The sequence below is a fragment of the Ixodes scapularis genome, unplaced genomic scaffold (assembly GCF_016920785.2).
Source record: "Ixodes scapularis isolate PalLabHiFi unplaced genomic scaffold, ASM1692078v2 PGA_scaffold4__175_contigs__length_147842914, whole genome shotgun sequence".
In the NCBI taxonomy this organism is placed as follows: Eukaryota; Metazoa; Arthropoda; class Arachnida; order Ixodida; family Ixodidae; genus Ixodes; species Ixodes scapularis.
This window is the reverse complement of record NW_024609879.1, coordinates 82,774,774-82,798,798: the sequence shown is the minus strand read 5'-3', so window position 1 is coordinate 82,798,798 and position 24,025 is coordinate 82,774,774. Positions and strand designations below refer to the sequence as shown.

General features: G+C 47.5%; 1 protein-coding gene across 1 annotated transcript in view; it reads right to left on the bottom strand.

Annotated features, from left to right (window-relative positions):
• Positions 1 to 10,788: 10,788 nt before the first annotated feature.
• The window catches only part of LOC8035487 (cytochrome P450 3A6-like), a 31,134-nt gene continuing 17,897 nt past the window's right edge, over positions 10,789 to 24,025 (bottom strand). Inside the window, exons 5-9 of the mRNA XM_040216322.1 lie at positions 22,661 to 22,769; positions 22,449 to 22,537; positions 21,297 to 21,437; positions 11,424 to 11,595; positions 10,789 to 10,875 (exon numbers count right to left, since the gene is read on the bottom strand). Of these exons, the coding sequence (XP_040072256.1) occupies positions 10,789 to 10,875; positions 11,424 to 11,595; positions 21,297 to 21,437; positions 22,449 to 22,537; positions 22,661 to 22,769 (598 nt within the window). The remainder of the gene's footprint in view (positions 10,876 to 11,423; positions 11,596 to 21,296; positions 21,438 to 22,448; positions 22,538 to 22,660; positions 22,770 to 24,025) is intronic.

The window sequence follows — 24,025 nt, the reverse complement described above, 5'->3', positions numbered from 1 at the left end:
CTCTCAGCAACAATACCTGATCTCCAACTTCAAACTTTCGGGACCTGGCCCCCTTGTCATAGTAGACTTTCGACTTGAGTTGCGCCCTCTGCATGTTTTCCTCTACTACTTCCTGCGTCTCATACAAGCGATCTAGCAGCTTTAGCACATACTCCACCACCGTCGGGTCTTCCCCTTGGCCCTCCCATGATTCGCGAAGCATGCGCAATGGTGAGCGCAGCGAACGCCCATACACGAGCTCGGCCGGACTGAAACCCGTGGCCTCGTGTGGCACGGTGCTCAGTGCAAACATGGTGGCCGGCAGACAAGCCTCCCAATCTGTTTTCTGCTCGAAGATCAAAGCACGAAGAACTCGCTTAAAGACGGAATGCCATTTCTCTACAGAGTTTGATTGGGGGTGGTACACTGAACTGTGGACAACGCGAATGCCACATTTCTCCAAGAAAGTGCCCGTGAGAGCGCTAGTGAACACGCTGCCCCGGTCCGATTGAATTTCAGCGGGAAATCCGATTCGCGCAAAGACAGACAGCAAGGCATCCACTATCGCCGCCGAACTCAACTCTTTGAGAGGACATGCCTTCGGGAACTTTGTTGCGGGGCACAGTAGTGTGAGCACATACTTGTACCCCGATTTGCTCGTGGGCAGTGGACCCACCGTGTCTACGACCAGCCGGCGAAAAGGCTCAGTGATCAGCGGGACGAGCCTCATCGGTGCTTTTTTCTTATCGTGTGGCTTCCCTACCCGCTGGCACGTGTCACGTAATCTTACGAAGTTTTCCGCGTCGCAAAAACATCCTGGCCAGTAGTATTCCTGAAGCAGCCTGTCTTAGGTTTTCTTTATTCCAAGGTGGCCCGACCAAGAGCTCCCGTGACACAACTCCAAGAGATTCGAGCGGTATTTCTGAGGCACGACCAATTGGTCGAGGTTCCTTCCTTTACGATCCTTGTAAAGGTGATAGAGTACTCCAGCCCTCATCTGATACGAGATGTTCCGCTTACTGATTCCCTCTTTCGCGGTGTCATACAGTACAGTAAGGCTCGAATCACTCTTTTGTTGCTCCATCAGAACCTCTCGGTCTACCTGAAGCAAGGTCTGAAAACTGCGCGAGGAAGGGAAAAGCAGAAGCCCCCTGTCGTCCCCCGTTTCGCAGTCCGCCCCAGCGTCTCCGTCTACCCCCTCCGTGTTTTGGCTTTCCGGGGGTTCCCCGGCCGCGCCTCCGCGCTGCGTCGGCATCGTTTCAGTTTTGTTGGCAGTAGTAATCTCCTCGTTGTCGGAGGGAGACGGACCGTCCGAGGTCGATCTACACCTCGGTGACACTTCCTCCTCTCCCCGACTCACTACCTCTGCGGCTATTTGGCGCGCTTTTTCCCGCGTGAGTGCCTACACCGCCCTTTCGCTAAAAACGAGGTTCCTCTTCCGCAGTATCTGATCTGATTTATTCGAAAACAAATACGGGCAACTAAGCGACAAATTCCGAGAAACTGCTGCTTCGGTCTCTATTTTCCCAAAGGGACCCTCTACACTGACGCGAGCAATGGGGAGGCAGACTTTCTGGTCTTCGACTGCCTGTTTAATCCAGGCACACTCCCCCGTGTAGTCCCCGGGCCTAACCAAAGACGGGTGCATTACATCTATGGTTGCCGCGCTGTCGCGAAGAACGCGGCAAGGGCTTCCATTTACTCTCATGTCATGCACGTAGGGCTCGAGAAGCCTCATGTTCTCATCGTCATCGGCGTAATGAAAGACGACTTTTGGTTTCCGGCAACTCGCCGCGATATGGCCACTTTCTTGGCAGTTATAGCATACAAGCGGCTTGCGTTTTTCAAACGCCTTTTTTTCTTCGGGCTTTCCCTTCTCATTGAACCTGAGCTCTTTAGAGCCGTCCTCGCTTGGAGGCTTTCCTCCGTGTCGCCTAACTTCCCCATAGCTGTCTTTGCCGGCCTTTGCCGCATGCCATTTGCCGGTTCCATAGGGCTTGTTAGGCTCTCCTCTAGCTTCCCTCTTGAGCGGGCGCTCCTCTCCCGCTTTTCTGCGTGAAGCGTACTCCTCGGCCAGTTCGCCCGCCCTCTCGACGGTGTTCACGTCAGGCTTGTCCTGCAGCCAGAACCTCACAGCTTCCGGGAGGCAACGGTAGAATTGCTCGAGGGCCACGCATTCTACAACCTTATCGTGCTGCCCGTAAACGTCCGCGCTTTTTAGCTACTCAATCAGATTTGCACGCAGGTCGTATGCGAGCTCCGGACATCCCTGCTCTGGTTTCTTTCGCATGGTACGGAATCGCTGGCGAAAGGCCTCTGTTGTGAGGCGGTACTTGCGGAGCAGGCTCGCCTTTACCTTTTCGTACTCTTCTGCGTCCTCCCTGCTCAATCGCGCGACCACGTCCGCGGCCTCACACGGGAGGAGCGTCAGCAGTCTTTGCGGCCAAGTTTCTCGCCCGAAACCCATTTTCTCGCAGGTACGCTCAAAGTTCACCAGAAAGAGACCAATGTCCTCTTCTACTTTAAAAGGCTGCATAAGCTTCGACATTTTGAAACCCTCGACTTTCCCTTGACTTGAGCGCTCTGAGCTAGCCTGCCCGCTGTCGAGTTTCTTTTGCTCCACCTCAAGTTTTTTACGCTCAATCTCGATCTCCTTTTCTTGCAAGTCATGTTCCCGCTTATTGAAATCGAGTTGCTGCTGTTGAAAATCGAGCTCCTGTTGTCGTTTGATTGCTCTTTTCTCGACCTCTTCCCAGCTCTCCAAGATCTCCTCATTTTCAAAACCTAATGTACGAATCTTATCAATGAGCTGCTGCTTTTTGGTATTTTTTCTACTTGAAGTCCCAATTCCTCTGAAAGCTGGAACAATTTCGGTTTCTTTAATTTTTTCCACTCCATGCCTGCCATGAATGCCTCTCACGCTCGGGATATCTCTCTACTGAGAAGTATTATAAAAACACTCTTCTCTAGTAGCCCCCTAAGTTCGCCAAAACGTCACTGACGAATTCCTAGCTTAGGAACGACACTTGGCGAACCCCCGAACGAAATGAACACTCACCGACCTCTAATGTCCGATGCTCGTGAGACCATCCCACCGCTGCCAACCAGTTGTTTTGACCGAGCGGGGTCCGTGGTGGTGGAGGGGCGACTCGAGCCAGGCACTCGGCTGGAGCTCAGTGGGAACAACGATGAGCCGCGATCTCTCTCGAAATGTACACTGTTTATTTACATGATGTACAGTTGGTTCAAGACCAGAGAAGATATTTGCTTGTCAAAGTTCGCTCATTTTAAGCACTTCGTTCTCCCCAGGTCCCTAGGCAAGGACCCCTACATCGGCGGATAGTCGGCCAATCACAGAGAGGTGTCCAGTTCAAACCCCGCCCCACATTCCATTATTACGCACACTGAGCCACCGTAAACACTTCACCGTCGGTCTAGACGGCGCCGAGAGTCTCACCAAAACACCGGCTCGTTGGAATTCACGCAGCTGGTCAAAACACCGTCCGGGGCCGAGACGTGACGTGCCGACATTCGACTCTTCGTGTCTACGTGTTGAATGAAGGCGTCCTGATGATTTCATTGCCCCGGATCGTGCCCTAGTGTTTCGTCGTGAAACCTGAGACGTTGTTTTCCCTCTTCGGAGGTTATATCCAGACCTGTACACGGTAAAGTCTGGCTATATCACGGCGCCCGTCTGGTGCATCCGCGGGGCAGGCGTGCTTTCGAAGCGATGCTTGCGCCAGGCTCGCTGAGTCAGATGACCTTGAACCCGCGGAAGGCGCTCGACGAAAACAAACGGCCAGATGTAGACATTGTGAACATGGTCCGGGGGCCATTCATAACAACGGACACCTGGTACAAAGGCCGCCTTTCTTTTCGAAGGTTCGCCTCCCTAATAAAATAATCACCGCCTTTCAACAAACAGAAAGCCGCTATAATATCGCAACGCAGGCGCAGTACAATTTTAATGTGTTCGTCGCCATTGCAACCGGACCAGTACTGAAGGACGGCTTTGCGTCAGGGTGCGGCGCCACTAGTATGACCCCGGCGCGCCATCTGGGGCCAAGCAGGGCATCTGGCAGCCGCCATGTCTCTGCTAGTGCTGGCAAGGTCTTGCATTTACAAACTTGCCAATGCAACGTTCACGCGCACGCTGCACATGCTTGCACGCGGGGGGCACAGTGAGGAAGCCGGAGCAATGGGTACCCGTGCGCTCGTGCACGTGAATCGCCGATCATATCTGTGATCGCTCGCGCGGTCTTCACTCTACCTCAGAAACGCCATGAAAAGATGTTCTCGAGTCCAGGGTCGCTAAACTCGTCAAGCACAACTTTGTGCCCGAATTTCGCGGAACGCGCAAATTGGACTCTCGCGACGCTGACGTCGCACCGAGCGAGGTGTCTATCATTCGAACGCTCATTTCTTTGAGAGAGGCAGAATGTAGCAAAAATCATCGAGGCGCGCGTGCGGCGCGTGAGGGGCGAGAGGAGCCCGCTGATTGAACGGCTTCGCCGATGACGTAGCGCCCGTTTGTCCCTACATCCCTACGCCAAGCTAAAATTAATGCTTTGCAGATTGTCCCTAGGTGACCTGCTGACGCTCAAAATCCCTCCGAAGTTTCTCCAAAACGAAACCTCGTTTGTCGAAGTTGTCGCTGACGTCAAAGTGACGTTTCCGAACTATGCGAGAGCCGCGGTTTGTGCTCGAGATCTTCGCTTCGGATCGAGGCGAAGTTAAACTTTGTCAACATGGCGGTGCCGTACGCTGCGGCCGACCTTATCTTCCGCTACCGTCGGCGTCGCTACTGAGACCACCGGGGACGCCTTTCAACTCCCCAACGACGACTTTCGGCGACAGTACCGGCTATCGAAAGCCGTTGTGCGTTGACTCTGCGTCGAGCTTAGTTCGCCGCCTCGGACCGTGGAACAACAAGTTCTCTGCGCGCTCCGGTTCTTCGGAACCGGTAGCTTTCAAGGCATGGTGGCGACTGACGAGCACCTGTCAGTCTCTCACATGACTGTGAGCCGGGCTGCCAGAGTTTTTGCGGCGGCCATCGTTTTTTTTTGTTTTTTTTTTTGTAATATTCGAAGAGGTACTAATAAGCTGGTATACAATTCAGAATGTTGGGAAACAAACAAGAACCGGGGTAATTCTTGGGTAGGGTCGAGTCTCCCGGCAGCCGGCAGAATTATTTCCCCGAAATTCTGCTGGCAGTCGTCACTCATCGGCGGTCAAATCAGTTCATCGAACGACGTGTCATCGACAGATCGTTTCATCGGCACGCGATGTAACACATGAAAGAGATTGTCTTCCGTTGGAGGTATATACACACATTAAACATTTTCACACCTTTACACATGTAAATGGGGTGTCCCATAACTAACACCCTAATAAGTGTGGCGATGTACCTTATAAATGAAATGTAAACCTCATACCTTTAAAAATGTGTGATTTTTTTAACACGTTTCTTAAAACGTGTGATAATGCACTATACCTTTTTATAAAGATGTAAAACTACAATACCCCTTCTCGTCAGGCACGTAGCCAAGGGAGGGGGGGGGGGGGGCTATAAGGCCCGCCCCCCCCCCCCCCGAAATCTTCCATTGTGCTGGGGCCTCCTCTCCTCCCTCCCCCTCATAAAGCACTTTGTCATCGGCGCCCCCCCCCCCCCCCCCCCCTTAAACAAAATTCTGGCTACGTGCCTGCTTCTCGTCACGGTGTAATTACCACAGTACATTCCTTTTTTGGCCTGTACACAGTGGCCCGGGACACAATAATATGACTGAACAAATAAATTACACAAACGAGTCGCCGAAACAGCACGTTGCTTCTTGGCGAGTGTCGAGGCAATATCGGCCGAAAACCTGCTTCAATGTTTTCCGGATGTACGGTTTTGCGTCTCGTCCCGACATCCGGCAAATATGGGTGTACCGATGCGAATAAACGATTTATGTCTAATAGCACTGGCACCACTAAATTCTTAGGAGGCTAGATCGCGGATAGAGGCCTGTATTGCTGGGGTCGAGCTGGCACCACCGGCAGTCATCGCTTGACACGATCTTATGCATGCAGTAGGAGAAACGGAAAAACTCAATTTTATTACTTCTATCGTGTTTCCGCAAATAACAGTTAATATTGTGGGCAAGAATACTAAACGCGTTAGAATACCAATCTTGTTTAACTAAATGTTGTGTGGTTGAGGGTCCAGGCAGTGTTGTACGGAACGGCGTTCCAAGGAACGGCGTTCCTGGAACGCGTTCCTTTTAGGAGGAACGAAGGAACGCCGCCGTTCCATTTGGCATCGCTGGAACTGGAACGGGAACGCGTTACATTTTTACTGGAACGGAAAGAGTAACGGCGTTCCTTTTTTCGTCCAGCGGGGTGATCTTTATTTTATTTCTAACAGGAAAAGTATACGAAAGTACAAAAACAATAGCTTTACGAAGTGCAGGATCTCTTTAACGTTTTGGCTACTAATCTTATAGATTATTTTGTGTGGTCCTTGCTTGCTAACAGTTTCGGGTGCAGGAGAGCTGCGGGCATTGATACTTTTTTAAGTGCCCGAAACTGTGGTACAAAAAGCAAAACTTTTAGTCGTATAGTAAAAGACAAAGGAAGAGGGTTGTTTCAAACTCAGCTGCTTTTTTTGGTTCCACGAATCCTCATACACCCAGAAATATTTTTCCAACTACAGCCATTTTTGAACTTCAATAACGAGACCTCCAATTACAACAAGATCGCAGGTTGCCAGATATCGGACTCACCCTTGTATTCCGACCATTATTCACTTAAAAGATACACAAAAAAAAAATAATAACCTTTATTCCTACAATTGTCCCCCACCTTCAAACTGAACAACAAATCCAACTTTCACAACGAAGTATTTCTAGCTTTCAAGACAGACTTTCCAAAAGCCCCCATCCTCTCCTTCACTTGCTCGTCTTACGGACAGCAACATCGAGAAGCAACTGTTGTTAAGTTCTAACACAGGACTCTGTTGAATTGAAACGTGTGAGGTAGTTGTAAAACGCTCGTGCAATCTTGGATAAAAGTACATTCGGCTCGTCTCAAATTATCCGCTACAAACATGGAGATGGTTAATAGCTGAGGTTTTTAACATGAACATATCAACAGATGAAACCCTGCTTCCGCGTGTTTTCTTCTCCTGTTGCCCTTCCATTACGACATACAAAATCGTAAGCTGACTATTAATGGGATAGATAAAAAAAAACTTTGTTTGATCTAAGTAAATATGGTAATTAGCAAAAAAATACAAATGTAACGTATATGTAACGATACGTTCCATTTCTTAAACTGTAACGGGAACGAGTTCCTTTTTCACATATGGAACTTGTAACGGGAACGCGTTCCAAAAATCAGAAGGAACGAGGAACGACCTTTCGTTACTTTTTTTGAGGAACGTGTACAACACTGGGTCCAGGGCGATTTTGTTGGGCGTTAACTGTGATGTGTTTAATGTGACAAGGGCTACCGAGAGTTATTGTGGAGTCATCCGTGATTTCGGAGTGATCAAAGCTCAGCAAACGATATTAGAATGCCTTTACTGGGGACATTCGCATCGTTTGGACCGCTTGTACATAGTGCTTCATGGTGAAAGCTTTTTCTTTGAACTGCTGTGAGGGCTTCCGTGACAAACTGAAACTCGGAGCGTGCCGTTCAGTCGCTGAACGTGCCATTTATTTAGCAACCGAAGCAAGCGACGTCGGTAAAATCAGTCGTGCTCCGGCCAATTTTTGTTTTCAATCGATGTTCAAACGCTTGACGTATGTCTATTTATCTCCAAGAACCCGACATAATCATCGCAGCACGTCATAAAATGCTCGCCCTCGAGCACCGCGTACAAGCTTCCAATTTTTGCGTGTTTCTCCCTTAGACTTGCGTGCATTGCCTCATGGTGTAATAGGTCAAAACAACAAGGACGAAAACGAAGGGAGAACTAGACAGGACGCGGCGTATTGCCTGTCGTCAAGCAATGGCCGCCAGTGACGCCAGCGACGGGCTCCCGATTCGCGATCCAGACTTGTACTGTGAGAGTTCTAATTCATTACACCCGCCGAGTGCTGCACGGAGAACATGCCCCGAACGAACTTGCCGAATGCAGACTGATGCTGCCGCCATAGATGTTGTAGAAAAGTACCGACCTCAAACCGAAACTAGCGCCTTTTTGTTCGACGTGATGGGTGGAAATGCGAGAGTGCAGTCGCTTCCATCGTTTGAACGTTGGTTGCTGCAACGTGGAACTTACATTTGCGATGACTTCCACTTAAGCAACTCGGCTGTCAGAGATATATACAGACGGCGTAAGTTTCCGAAACCAGCTGACTACAAACCAGCATACACTTGAGGAAATTGATGGCACTGTGCGCGCAAGAGCTTGCTTCGTTTTAAGCATAGTATTATCAGTGAACCACTGAAAGGATACGGCTTAAATCTAGTTCTTTGGAACATCTAGCAATACGTTTCGTAAGACTTTTTATTTCCCTGGTGAGGGCATTGAGAACGAGAGCGTTCTCAAAACAAAATATGACGGGGCAAGATAGCTGCCGTTCAAATATGACTTTGCTTGAGTCTCGGGCAACATTTCTATGTTTAGCCTTCCCGGACGCTGAGTGAATGCGTCACATGTTTCTGCTGTTAGAGCTTTGTTAAAAAATTTTCCACTTTTCACCCATACACAAATGATGCTAGATCTCGCGGTCTCTGTGGTTGTCCTGGGCCTTTCATTACACACTGGTAGGTTTCAGCGTCTGTACGGCTACAAAACGACTCAAATTTTGCAAAAAAAAACACGGGCCGTCGATTCCTCCCTTCTTGAAATATAAGACGCTTACAATTCAAGCTCGCGTTTGAGTTTGTGGCCCGCGGGACGCGATTTCGTGAAGAAGAAAACCAACTTTTTCTTTCAGTTAAAAGGTTAAAAGGCGCGAACAAACAGGACGAAAAAGGAGACACGTACGACACGGACAGGCGCCTGTCCTTGTCGTACGTGTCTCCTTTTTCGTCCTGTTTGTTCGCGCCTTTTAACCTTTTAACCGATATGAACCAAGTAGCCCCAACGAAAGTTTTATTGCATAATTTTTCTTTCAGTTCCGCTGTGCGAATGCCTCATCGTAGCAGACGAACTCTCGTCGTCTGCTCTCGCTCCTCGCCTGGGCGAGGCATGACGGGATTGTCGGCACTAGAGAGCTCAAAGACAACGTACAGCCAGCGGCGTGGACGCTCGCCTCCCCGCGCTGTCTCGTGCTCTCGTGCACCGCCTAGAGTGCCTTCATGTGCGTAGGGAGCCTTCATGTGCGCTTTGCTAGGGTGATGCCACCCTTTGTAATACCACTCGCCGACAAACCAGCAGCCATTTTGTTCCTCGGCGATAGTCCGTGGGGCTTATAACCCTCCCGGAAACAAGCACCTTATCTCAGAAGTTCGGAGCAGCGTTGTGGAACCCACGGAGGGAGGATTAGCATTTTCCCCCTCGGATGGGATTACCGATGGACACAAAGGCCACTTTCCGGCGCACGGGGAAACAATGAGAGAAACAAAATGGCGGTAGAAGAGGGTGTGGGAAAGGGAAACAGGCAGTTGGCATCACTCTATGCGAAGCGTACATAAAGGCACTCTACATGTGCGCTTCGCATAGAGTGATGCCAACTGCCTGTTTCCCTTTCCCACACCCTCTTCCACCGCCATTTTGTTTCTCTCATTGTTTCCCCGTGCGCCGGAAAGTGGCCTTTGTGTCCATCGGTAATCCCATCCGAGGGGGAAAATGCTAATCCTCCCTCCGTGGGTTCCACAACGCTGCTCCGAACTTCTGAGATAAGGTGCTTGTTTCCGGGAGGGTTATAAGCCCCACGGATTATCGCCGAGGAACAAAATGGCTGCTGGTTTGTCGGCGAGTGGTATTACAAAGGGTGGCATCACCCTAGCAAAGCGCACATGAAGGCTCCCTAGCACCGCCTAGGGATCGAGGGGGATTTTTCGGCAAAAGTTGCGAAGTTGAGCGCGCGCAGGGAGGAGGAAACTTTGCGGCGTTCTTTTGGTCACTCCCCCCGCTACGTCAAAAATCGAAGAATGTTTTGCTCCACGAGTTTAGCTACCCAGTATAACCGCATACGACGAGTAGGAGAGGGAGTAACTCCAACCACTGAGAGCGTCTGCAATTAAATGGCGGACGCCTCTTGGGCAGATTGGTCGCAAGTGCGCATGCGTTGCATCGTCGCATGGAGAGGAGGAAAGTGGACGGAAAGGCGGAGACGTTCAGAGACGATCAACGCTTTCGTCACCTCATTCTGCTTTTATCGCAGTCGAGGCCCAGAAACTGTGTGACCCTGATCGTGCAGTTGGAAACACTCAGACAATCTAGGCTCTCCTACGACGAGAGTGACAATAGTTGACGAGAGTAAGGCACTGGCGCCATTTGTTGGGTAGCACTGGAGCAGCACAATGTTCTGTTTAATAATAATATTTGGTTCAGAGAGCCGCTTCGATGACCGGGACATTGTCGTTCATGGTGTCGTGCTTGTGCCGCTGTTTCCGCGATGTAAAATAATTGTCGGATACCTTAACGAAGAACAAACAATAACTGCTGTTGACGAATATTTTATGTTGACGTCGCCCTGAATGTAACAGGGCTTAATGCTCTTGCAATGCGATGTGCCGGTTTGTCGTCGAGCAGCATATCTTATATTAGCTCTCGCAGTTTATTGTCCAAAATTTACCACTTTAGTCCGCTATTGTTTTTGATTCAGCAAGCATGGTGTTAACAATTATTCTTGGGAAATAACAGGCAAACTTTCAGTGCTTTTCAAATGTAATCAAGCGTGCTCGCTCAACGTAACCTGCAGCAAGCATATCCTCCATGTCTCGATCAGTCATGTCCAGCTGCAACAAGGAACAAATATACTTTATAATTAATGTGTTGAAGTACGAAATCAATAAAGCAAATTGTGTTTTACTGTTTGTTGAAGAGTTCTTTAACTAATACAAGTGTGCTAATTTATTGTTCTTAAAATAATGAAGTGCCACGTGTCTCGTTCCACAAGCTCATTAAATGGCACGTGGTATTTTCTGGATAAATAAAAGGCAGCACGGAATCAAAATATAATTCGAACTTAGTAATGTCAGAACTATAATAGGATATGTGAATTATATTGTAAAATGTTAGTGCTTCATGTGTGCATCTCTCTTTTTCGTCTGCGTTGTAATGCACCACCGGGAAGGCATGTTGCTGTTGGTGCGCATCAATAAATAAATAAGCATAAGCATGGTGCATAAGTAGGGTAACTGCGGCTTAAAACAGGTTATTTTTTGGCTCTATTGATGCTGCCATATTTTGCCCAGCGGACGGATGTATCCATGTATTCTAACGGCTCCTCGCTTTAGAGGGGGTGGTAGCTTGAGCCACCTAGCCTATAGACAACAGCGCTAACCTTGTGGTGATCGTCGTTGAGAACGAGCCTGTACTCTGAGAGTACTTTTGCCAGCAGGAGCATCAGGATGACTTTGGAAAACATCATTGCGAAACAGTTTCGAGGTCCAGCGCCGAAGGGCTGGAACGCTATTGAGTCCACTTCCACTGGTTTATTGTTCCCAGGGGCAAATCTGAGGGGGAAAACAACGCTTGATTTTGTCACAGCAGGAACAGGTCTCTCTGGGAGCGTGTTACGAGACTTAGCAGAACATCGGTGAACGTGACAACCACAGCTCACAACCACTCGAATATATAGCAGCTATGCTTCACTCGACAAGTCAAAGAAATTCATCTGGGGACAATTGTTTTTGAGTAGGAAAGAATATTGGTTCCAAGCACGAAAACTGCACGGGTTGTAATTTGTGCCTGCTTGAATTGCGCACATGCTTTTGAATCGTAAGGCTCGCCATTAGATCTTTCGCAAAACGTGCAGCGCCTTCCGCTGCGCCGAAAGGAATGCCGGGAACGCTAGGTACGACTGGTTCGAGCAGACGACAGAGGTGACCTTGGAGGCTAGCGTGAGCGGGCAGGCGCTCTCTTCAGTGTCACCTGGTACACTCTAAAAAAAAGTTTGTGCGTCTACTTTCACGAACAATCCTCGGAGAGCCAATCTTCGTAACTTACGGAGGCAGCTCAGCGAATGGCAATGCTGAAACATATGTTTAGACCAAAAAACGCAGTCTGAGTTGGGACATTAAGCAATCCAAAACGTCACGCTTGCATTGCCTAATGTCACAACTCAGACTGCGTTTTTTGGTCTAAACATATGTTTCGGCATTGTCATTCGTTGAGCTCCCTCCGTAAGTTGCGGTGATTGGCTCCCAGAGTGTTGTGTGGAAAAGCACACGCACAGGCTTTTTTTTAGAGTGTAGGTGCTGCGGGTGCAAGGTAGAGAGGGGAGAACTTTGCGCGGGGTCTTTTGGGATTCCCGCAAAAGGTCCATTACGCCCGCTCTGCACAAGGCACTTTTATCAGTTAGTTACTGACCTTTATCCGTTAGTTAAAATCGGCAACTTGAAATGCCCCTTAAACTCTGGAGCGCCCCAGGGATCAGTATTCGAACCGATCTTGTTCAATATTTACTTGAATCAAAATGAATCCCTCCCGTTTGCATCTCAGCAGTATCAATATGCCGATGATACGGTTTGGTATTGAGTCACGAGGAAGAAACATGCGCCCTTTAAGTTCTTCAGAATGATGTTGAGATGTGATTTCGTTTTCAGATAATTGTATTTTTGTTAACCCTAATAAATCTAAGTCAATGTGCTTTCATACTCCGTGTAAAAGCCTGAACCTGATGATTTCTATATTCCAGCATTCATAAAATTGTGTAAACTGTAATTGCGTACGATTACATTATGTCACAACAACTGAATATCTGGGTATGCATATCGATGAAAACTACTCTTGGAATAATCGCGTTAAAATTATCTTCAAATGAATGCGCATCGTTTCAGCGTTCTTGTATAGGATCCGTAGTATGCCGAGCGTTTCTCTTAGGAAAAACAGCGTATATTGAGTTGGATGAATCCATTCCTTGATATGGCATCTCGTTATATGGCATGTGCTCAAATTATAAAAAAAGCTAAAATCACACAAAATGCTCCACAATATTGAGAGTAATATCGTCTATGGAACGATGTACGACGATGTTGGAAAATGTAAGAAACTGCGTATTTTGGGGGATTTTAACTGTAGAATAAGTGAACTAGTATGTTATTTTAATAAAACAGTACTATGTAAAATGAGTAACTTCCAACGAAACCGAAAGCTCCCAGGCGCATTTAAACTTTTATTCTTTCAAAAGCATACACAGAAAGCAAAATAAATAGATGTCATTATATTCAACATTATTTTCATAAGATATCGGAAACATTTTATCATTTAGATTCATTGAAGTGAGTGAAATATGAGTTGGTTTCTTCAGTTGAGCTTAGAGTTACACGTACGTTGATTATCAATTTTGATACTTAATTATCTTATTTTTTCTCCTCGTTTGAGAGAGAGAGAGAGAGATAAGTTCTTTATTATGGAGATGTTGGTATTCTTTAAATGACATCGGCTACTCTATAACGAGAAAGAGAGAGAAAATATATATGAATGAAAGGAAGAACATAAAAGGAAAATATTAAAGATAGAATACATAAAATATAACCGCAAAAAAAATTACCAACCAATTTAGTTTCCTCGTTTGTTTTATTAGTTGCATGCTAGATGGTTGGAAATATTGGAAATGCAGCAGGGTGGCACGAGGCACTGCATATGACCGGGAACGCGACAGAACAGCATACGACAAAACAGCACGCGACAAAACAGCACGGTCAAAACAGCACGCGTCAAAAGAGCACAGCGTCAAAACAGCACGGCGACAAAACAGCACGCGTCAAAGTAGCACGCGACAAAACAGCACAGCGTCAAAACGGCATAGCGACAGAAGAGCACGTGCCAAAACAGCACGGCGTCAAAACAGCAGAACGACAAAACAGCACGCATGTAAAAAGGATGAAATAGGTAGCGTTTTATGAAAACAAAACAGAACGTAAAGAAAAAGGGTTGGATATTGCATGGCATTATTTAACAGCTAGTGGAGAAACCATAAAAAAAAAAAGTAAGCTGGCGGCGACGGGATCGCACTCAAGCCAGTGTCCCGAGTGCTGCTGCTATGTGATTGCTAAAAGCAAATAAAGTTAGCAGTAGTTACTAGTACTTAGCTACGCTAATCTCTGAAGAGATTGGGGTAGTTAGAAAGGATTCCTTCGCGTCGATCTTGGCTCGTTGTCTGGTGTTTTTTGAAGTATCAGGGAAAGAGGAAAAGTTATTGGTAAAAAAGTGAAAGCTGCTTACAACTCCCTGTAACGCCGAATTAGAGCACAGCTCTTGAGGAGAAGGAGGGAAGGGCACTGGGGGGGGGGGGGGGGGTTAAACTAACCAGGGGGTGGTCACGTGACCTTGGGGGTCACGTGACCCCCAATGCCGATGATGTCATCACTGAGGTCACTGATGACGTCATCATTGACGATCACGATGCGGGTACCGATGACGTCATTAGTGACGTCACTGATTACTTCACCAGTGATGATGACGATGACGATGCGAATGTCGGTGACGTCATCAGTGACGTCGCTGATGACGTCATCAGTGATGATGACGATGACGATGCGGATTTCGGTAACGTCATCAGTGATTATGACGATGACGATGCGGATGCCGGTGACGTCATCAGTGATGATGACGATGACGATGCGGATGCCGGTGACGTCATCAGTGACGATGACGATGACGATGTGGATGCCGGTGACGACATTAGTGACGTCACTGATGACGTCATCCGTGATGATGACGATGACGATGCAGATGTCGGTAACGTCATCAGTGATGATGACGATGACGATGCGGATGCCGGTGACGTCATCAGTGATGATGGCGATGACGATGTGGATGCCGGTGACGTCATCAGTGATGATGACGATGACGATGTGGATGCCGGTGACGTCATCAGTGATGATGACGATGACGATGTGGATGCCGGTGACGTCATCAGTGACGATGACGTCATTGGGGGTCACGCGACATCGGCGGGGGTCACGTGACCTCAGGGGAGTCACGTGACTTCGGGGGGTCACGTGACCTCGGGGGGGTCACGTGCCCCCCACGAGGTCACGTGACACCGGTGGGGGACTCGCGCGGTGCATTATGGGACATTTCCCATGATGCACCGGGGTCACGTGACCTCGGGGGGGTCACGTGCCCCCCACGAGGTCACGTGACCCCGGTGGGGGGCTCGCGCGGTGCATTATGGGACATTTCCCATGATGCACCGCGCGGTTACGCCGACGGCGACGGCGACGCCGACGGCGACGCCGACGCCGCTCAAGCCGGAAACGGGCCCCTAAGAGCTGCGCTCTAAAAGATATCAATAAGTTCAACTTATGAACTGCCTGGTATGTGGCGGTCCGGTGATGTTCTGTAGTACTCGTAGTTTCGTAATTACCACCTAAGCGTAGAACATCCCCCCCACCCCTCCCAAAAAAAAAAGAAAAAAAAAAGCGGGAGATACGCCGATCACAGATGCATTGATAGAACCGGTGAGATAATGTCACTTTAACGTGGAGCGTATTCAAGGTGTATCATGGGCACCGATTCTGCGGGGTTAATTCGCTGGAAACACGAGGATGGAGCTTGCAGGCGAGAAGTTGTACGTTTAGAGTTAAATTCACAGATTATTGCCGACGAAGGCCTTGATCGAGTGGAAACCGGTGAAGCAGTAACATGCTGCAGCCTGAATGCTGTGGCCTTACACTGCAGCATGGGCTGAACACACCGTTGCCGCACACGCTTTGTTTTTTTTTTTGTTTTTTTTAAACAACTAACGACAGCACATTGCCGTGCGATTGAATTATTTATTGTAGACGATATCACCAGCAAACTTGTGCGTCAAAATGAGCAAAACTGCTAGAAAATTGTGGTGGCTTAGCTCGGCTATCCGTAGCGTGAGCTTATGCGCACAAAATGAGAGGCGCTATCAAGCGGCTCCGGTGCAGTGTCAGACTTGGTTACTGCGCAACGGAGGCGCACAGCTGGGCACGCGGTGGCGCCAGTGCGTCTGCCGCGGCTATGACGTCACTCCTCTGGAACGCGCAGACCGGCGACGCGGGCGCGGCAGCGTCGGTGGCTGCGGGTGCGGCGGCGGCGGTGGCTCCGGCGCGCCAGCTGTGCGCCGTGTGACGTCACTGCTCCTCGCACATGCGCAGCACGGCTCATTATGCGAGCCACTCGAAACTGCTAAACCTCGGCCAGTGTAGCTCACGCTACAAAATAGCCAGTATACGCACCAGCGGGGCTTTGGTACCGCCCAGGGAACCGTCATGCGCGCATCGAGTGCACTCCCCTCCGAACTTGCCTCGAAACGCACAGATTCGAAAAATTGACTGTCGACGAGTTGGCTTTTCACTAATTGGCCTAGAACCTCAATTCCTTTACAGTGCCTTATTTGAGACGTGCATTTTTTAACTTCAAACGCTATATTTAGAGTTCAGTGGTTTTGGGTTAAACCGAATATAACCGGTAAAAGTACGCCGAATTCATTATTCCAAAATCGGTCTTAACTGAAAAAGTTCAGTATTTCCGAGGGCGTTTGGAGTGGTGTGTGTATGCGGGGGGTGGGGGGGGGGGGGGAGGGGGGGGAGAATGTGACTCACAACTAGGGTTGCGTGTCTTCAGATAAATTCGAAAAACGCCCGCCGGTAAAAGTTTCGTCTATTCAGATATATCTGATAAACTCTGAATTTCGATTTACCAATCCCCTCCCGCCCCCCCCCCCCCCCCTCCTTTGGGCCACACACACAGAAACATATTTTACAATTAATGGTTTAATCAGCGCATAGAGTAAATGGTCCTGGGAACATGCCACCACACTTATGTTTCAAATCTCGGTCAGGACAGCAGGTCATTTTACTATCGGGTCAAGACAAAAGTTACTGTTTATGTTTCCGGTTTGGGTCATATTATTTGTGCCTGAGAGGAAGGAGAGGTTGTGTTTTTGTAACCGTGAAAGCTATGGACCACAGCAATTACATAAAGTAGGGAAGAGAACAGATGAAACTTCTCTATCTAATCCTTTTCCACTCTACATCTTGCGGCCACGCGGTAGGTTGATGGAATAGCATGGAATGAATACAGACTTCCCAGCGGCTACCTCCAGTAGGTTATTAATTTTAAGGTATCGACTTTTATCGAAATAACACTTGTGTGCCACTTTTGTTCTATGACAAATTAGTATTGCCAGTAGCAATGGCACCAACGCCAAATCCAACTGAAGAAAATATTAATTGATTTAATCACGTTTTTTTTTTCCAGCATACGTTTACATTTGGATATTATTTGTTTATTTTTAATAAGAAACACTGCGAAATTGAGCTCCATATTTTGGAGAATTCAGAATCAAACAAAAATAAACTCCGATAAACTCCGAATTTTCGGCAAAAAATAAACTCAGAAAAACACCCTCCGAACTTCACGAAAACTAAACTCCGAAAACACGGAACCCTACTCATTACTGACCGTATGACCACTTCATTTCGCAGTTTTCAGCTTGCCTGCGAGATCGGTTCAACTTTCATCAAAAGCTGCGGGGGTGCAGGGGTCTTCAGGACAAAATCTGGGTTTTTCACCTGATAGAGATCTGTGCCGAATTCTTTGTTAAAAGAAGAGGGTTTAATCGTGAAATCAAACAATGGAAATCAAGAGTGTCCGTGAATGCCGCGCATTTTTTAACACACCCAACTTCCGTCTACTAGAGAAGGGCATAAATACGAGTGTTTTATTGTCATTTCTGCCGTCGGCGCGAGTTTATCACCTCTCGCAGTTACGAAACTGGTGGAAAACGCACCGAGTACAATGCTTGCTAATTTCTCCATTTTGATATTTGCCTCTCCGACCGAAGTGGTACTGAAGCTCATGCTCGTCCTGTGTACAAATGCGAGCACACGACGATAATGTCAGATCAGGATAAGGCCCCAGTGCGTCTTACAGAACAGGTCATGTCGGCTGCCAAAGACGGCAACAAATAAGAAGATCAGCACCTGGTACTCAGTATACATTTTACACAAACGCTTTTAATTATTGCATTTTCGTTAGTATACTGGTTTTCGTCAATAAACCGAATATAACTTACAAGTTCTTGAGTCTACAAATATTCACCGCAATAAACCGAAAACTTCTGTTTGGAATAAAATCCAAAAACAAAGTGCGCGGAATTTCAAATAATACAAATCGAAAACGCCGAGCTCTAGTTATATTGTAAATTTCATGTTTTGACGCTGGGCTGTTTTGTCGCTGTGCTGTTTCGACGTCGTGCTGTTTTGATGCCGTGCTGGTTTGGCACGTGCTCTTCTGTCGCTGTGCCGTTTTGACGCTGTGCTGTTTTGTCGCGTGCTATTTTGACGCGTGCTGTTCTGTCGCCGTGCTGTTTTGACGCTGTGCTGTTTTGACGCGTGCTGTTTTGACCGTGCTGTTTTGTCGCGTGCTCTTATGTCGTGTGCTGTTCTGTCATGGTGCCCATATGACCCTCGTGCCGTCGCGGGCCGAATAATGTACAATACCTATACTGTAAACGACTAAATTTTCGCGAGGACCTAATTTTCGCGATTTGCGCGAATGGCCTACAATTTGCGAAAAATACGTTCCGCGAAAGATTCGGGAAATATGTGAACGCTGCGGCAGCTACACTCGATTCGCTAAAATTAGAACCCGCGAGTAATTTAAAATTTTCAGCTTTAGCCCGATTCGTGAAAATTTGAGCCCGCGATAATTAAGTTGTTTACAGTATATAAGAAATAATCGAAAATGTGCAGAAGTACGGACCGTATTTGATCGAATGAATCGAAGTACTACGAAACCGCCGAATGTCAACATAAACGGTGGAGCCAGGATTTGACCTCTAGGTATGATTAGAAGACCCGCACGGACAGGGGCCCGTGCGGGTGTTCTAATCACTCCCCCTTGACTTTCTGGTGTTTCCTATGAGTGTTATAATGCGCCAGAAACGAAATGTATCTTATCAGATGGGCTCCGGAAGCCTTAAGATGGCAATTGAGGCCAGTTGGTTCATAATAGAAGATAGGCGCCAAAAAACAAGGACGAGAAGACACGTAAGCACTGGCGCGTGGAACGTGGTACGAGGCTTGCTTGCACGTGTTATGTACTCGTTGTGCTCCGGAAATTCCCTTACTCTTTTCTTGTCACGTGTAAATACATTATTTTTGTTTATGAGCTTTAGGGACAGGGTGTCATCATGATCTGCGAGAATCAAGAGCCACGTTTGAATATATCACGTGCTCTTTTCAGAATCGTATGTTGTCTCCAAGGAGGAAATAAGCGAAATATGCGGATGAATGAACCGTACCTGATCGAATTAACCAAAGTTTTGCGCGAAACCTTCGAAACTCAACGTAAAAGACGGAGCCAGGCGCGGTTGACAAGACGATTGGCGAATAGAATGGCGATACTCTAAAGACTCGTGCACACACTTGCGGCTGCGTATGACCAAGTGACCTACGACCTCTCGTGATCTCTTACGACGCCATCTATCGGGGGGCCGCGGAACACTTGGAGTGTCCATATATTTGCTATTTTTTTAGCATTATTCTTTCACTACTGCTTAAAAAAAGTGTTTGGCAATTTTAAATATGGCAATTTCTCATAGGCAGCACATACGTACATTTGATCTCACAAAGAGCGCAAAACCTTCGCGGTAGTGAAGTGCAGTTCCAGGGCCACCTCATAGATGGCGCCAGGGTGTTCTCTCGTCGCAAGACGTCACAAGAGGTCGCAACGCACTCGGTCGTAAGCAGTCGCAAGTGTGTGAACCAGCCTTCAGCCAGACATGTTCACGTTAGTGGTATAACTTAATGCGGTTAATCGTCACTCATTCAAGAAGTAACGAAGTATGTTCATTGTCGGGCCATTTAAAAGAGACGCGTAATTTTCTCGTTACTCCGAACGCGTCGTTTTTATGAAGCGGTAGCCATTTCCGATCTTCGTCGCCGTTAATAAATCCTCGGTTTTTAATGCGTTCATCCGGGAATAACTGTGCCTGTACCGACTTACCTTGTGCACACACTTGTCTGCTCAATCTAACGTCTTCTCGTCGTGCAAATTACAGGCGCGAGCTCGGGGGACAGCTACATAGATTCGGTATTTGTGTTGTATGCGTTTGCCTCCAGGTGAAACTAAATATCGTTACTTGTTACTTAATCTAAATGGAACAAAAATGCTTTACTCATCTATTCTAAAAAAAGTAACTAGGTCGTTGCTTCGTTATGGGAAAATGTAACTATAGTCCGTTGCAACCTAAGAACGAAGGGCGAGGGTAAGATGGGCTGGGGAGGAGGAAGCAGACAGGACGCTAATGAGAGAATGAGGTTCCCCCCTCTCTTCTCCAGCGTTCCGTCTGCTTCCTCCTCCCCGGCCCGTCTTCCCCTCGCCCTTCGTTCTTAGGTTGCAACGGACTATAGGTACAAGTAACAGGTTAATTGTAAATCGCTACATACAAGTCCGCCTTCAACGTAACTGATTGTAGCGTTAGCTACACTGGCCGAGGTTGAGCAGTTTCGCGTGGCCCTCATAATGAGCCGTGCTCATTATGCGAGCCGTGCTCATTATGCGGAGCGCACGGCGGCGGCGGCGGAGCTCCGCATAATGATCAGGGCGCACGGCGCCGCGCGCTCCATGAGCACGCATAATAAGCACGGCTCATTACGAGAGCCACGCGAAGCCGCTGCCGCGCCCACCTCTCCCAGCTCGCCGGTCTGCGCATTACAGAGGAGTGACGTCATAGCCCCGGCACACACGCTGGCGCCACCACGTGCTTAGGTGTGCGCCTCCGTTGCGGAGTAGCCAAGTCTGACGCTGCACCGGAGCCGCTTGATAGCGCCTCTCATTTTGTGCGCATAAACTCAAGCTACGTATATCCCGGCATAGCGGAGCTATGCCCCCGCAAGTTTTATTATGACTCTCAACTTGTTGTCTCATCAAGGTAAAGGGACGTTTTACGCGTTATCCATGCGCTGCGGGAAGTGGTTTGTACATATAATTACGTAAAATTAGTCATAGGTATGTCGTATGAGATATAATAGGTAGAAGACGTGCGCGTCTGCATAAAAAAAAAATTGAAGCTGATTTAAGACGCATCTACACTAATCTTTAATTCAACGCAGGAAAGGAGAAATTGGTGATGTTCCGCGAAAAGCCGGTCTCTTTTTTTTTTGTATTACGGTTTTTGAGGCGGATACGAGTATAGCTCTGTGCTGAGGCCGGTATCAAAACATGGCACCTTTCGGGATCGAAGCGCTCCGGGTCCTCCCAGAGTTCGGAATCCTTGTGGAGGATGTACGTTGGAATGAGAATGCTCACGCCTTTCGGGATTACGACGCTTCCGGTGTCGATATCTTTTTCCGCCAGTCGAGTGACGAACCTGAAAACGGGACGGGCAATTCTCTCCTTAAATAGGTCTTTTATGTTGTTATTTTTAAATTAGAAGGGTTCTTAACGGGTTATTCGTTCGTTATCTTCACTTCGAAGGTGCCTGAGCGATTCCCCGAGCAACGTATTAAACATTTGTCATTTCATTTCTGCACTCTTTTTACGTTAATCGTTCCTAATCAACCCCCCCCCCCCAAAAAAAAAAAAATCATTACTTTTTTATTAGAAAGGTAATATTCTACAAGTAACAGTGTTGTCTTTAACTTACCACGTATAAGAGTGCTGCGATTGGACTACACTTCGTTTCGCATTTGCTGCGTCTGGACTTAAAACGAAGTATAGTTGGGTTTAGTTTATCATTCCTTGATTAAACCACGTTGCTGAGGTTCGGACGTTAACTGACACTGGGATTCTAGGGAAGAAACAAGACACGCACGAGTAAGCGCAATTCGCCACTCGTGCATGTCATGCTTTATTCTTAGTTCCACCCTTGAGACAGCAGCGGAGTTCAATCAAATTATGATGTATAAGTCTGCTCAGCTATTCGACACAAGCCTAAAAGGAAGCTGAAACAGCCTCTGTGAGAACTTCCTCGACAAGGGAGGCACTGTCCTTTGCCCTTGACTATATTACGCCTTCGCCATTTTCGTATCAACTTTACTTGTCGTGCTTCGTACTTGAGACAATCTCACGATCAACTTGTAGACCTATTTCTAAAAAAAATTGCATAGTTTGCGATGATTCAGCAGTCCTAAATAAAATCTGAATGGGAGGGTCCTTAAGTACGGTTGCGATAAAATTAAACTTCCATGACTGAGCTGGAGTTGTTGACGTATTTATTTAGGGCATTCCGAACAGGCATGGTTTTTCCTCCCATTTTTTACGGAGAAAATATTTCACTCGACTATGTTAGTTGAATTACTAAGTTGAATCTAAATTAAAAAAAAAAAAACAGCAAAAAAAAAAAAAAAAACAAGAGAACAACAAGGTTTTAAATGTTTACCCCGATGGAGATGAATGCATTCGCAGTCCTTCCTTCAGCGCTTGTTCCAAGTACTGCATTTTGGTCACGGTACCATAGTTGATAGCACCCTGATGGGCGTTAAGACATTTCATGTTTAGACTACGAGACAGCAGTTCGAGAAAAAAAAAACTTTACAATGAAAAGAAACAAAAACATATCGAGGGGAGATCGGTGCATTGTTAACAGCTTACCTCAGTCACGAGAATTTTCTGAACCTCAGCCTTCACTTTTTTCTGTACGTCCTGATGTTTCGCCAGGAGATACAACATCCAACACAAGTACTTGCTCAAGTTCACTGTCCTGATGTTGAACACGGTTGCAGGCGTATGCGTGAAAGAGATCAGTATTAGGTAAACCCCATGTAAGTGTCTCGAGAAAAAAAAATCTCTTAAGCTCTGCTTGTATATATCATGCAAAAAAAAAAAACGGTCTGCACGCATATTTGAGCGTGAGTCACCGCGGGATCTCTGCTTCGAATACCGCGTGGCAACAAGTTCAAGGAGAAAGCTTGTCACACGGCGGTATTCGAACCACGGATATTGCGGTGACTCCTGTTTGCAGACTGTCTTTTGTACGATGTATGGGCAGTGTGATCCCGGTTTTATGCCCGCACCGCTCGTACATGATGTACAAAAATACGCAAGGTCTGTCGCAGGCGTGATGACAGCCATGGTTTTGCTTCCTACATGTGTACGCTTCGAAAATGTCTGCCGACAGTTTTTGCACGACCGATGTGACAGGACCGTCGTACCTCAGACAGTGTCTTCATACTCTCTTTTGTGCACAGCGGAATCTCGTTATGTCAAATCCTCTTAATTCGAACTCGCGGATAATTCGAACTAACACGCAGGTCACGTCCGCTGTGTTTCTAGCGAGGAAACTCCCGGTAATTCAGACTTTGCATTGTTCGAACGAAGTTCGGGCTCCCCTCGGGCTCAGATTAGCGAGATTCGTAATGTGCTGAAAGTGGGACTGCTGCTTTAGACATCGTACAAAAGGCAGTCTGCGCGCAGACACTAGGCCGGTTTCTTCCAAGTGTACGACGGTCTTTTTACATAGGTCATACAAAAACTGTCTTGAGGCCTGTTCTAAGCATATTTTGTTTTCATAGAAAACAAACATAGTTGGAACATATTCTTGATGCGTGTCCGCTGATGTGTTTGTCACGTCGCCAGCGGACAGCGTGTCGTTCGTATCAATTACGGAACAGCGTCAATGTGCGGCTTCGAAAGGCCTCTGACAATCCCAACATTTGTTTTCACTGCAAACGACTGACAATGATTTCCAGGGATCGCCCTAAAAATAGCAAAAACCAAAACTGAGTATGTGCAAAAAAAAAAGGAAAAAAAAAGGTTTTTCAGAACTACGCCCGAATCTATGACGTAGTTAGAGAAATGGTGCACTGCTTGCCGTCTTTCATGATATCAAAACAGGAAGCGTGGTTTATGTTTCTTTCTTCTTCTCATGGTTTCATTGCCACGAGCACGTGCCACCCGGCCAACCGCGACAGTAGTCTCTTCGCTTGCAGGCAACGAGTTACTTTTCAGTGCCTCTCT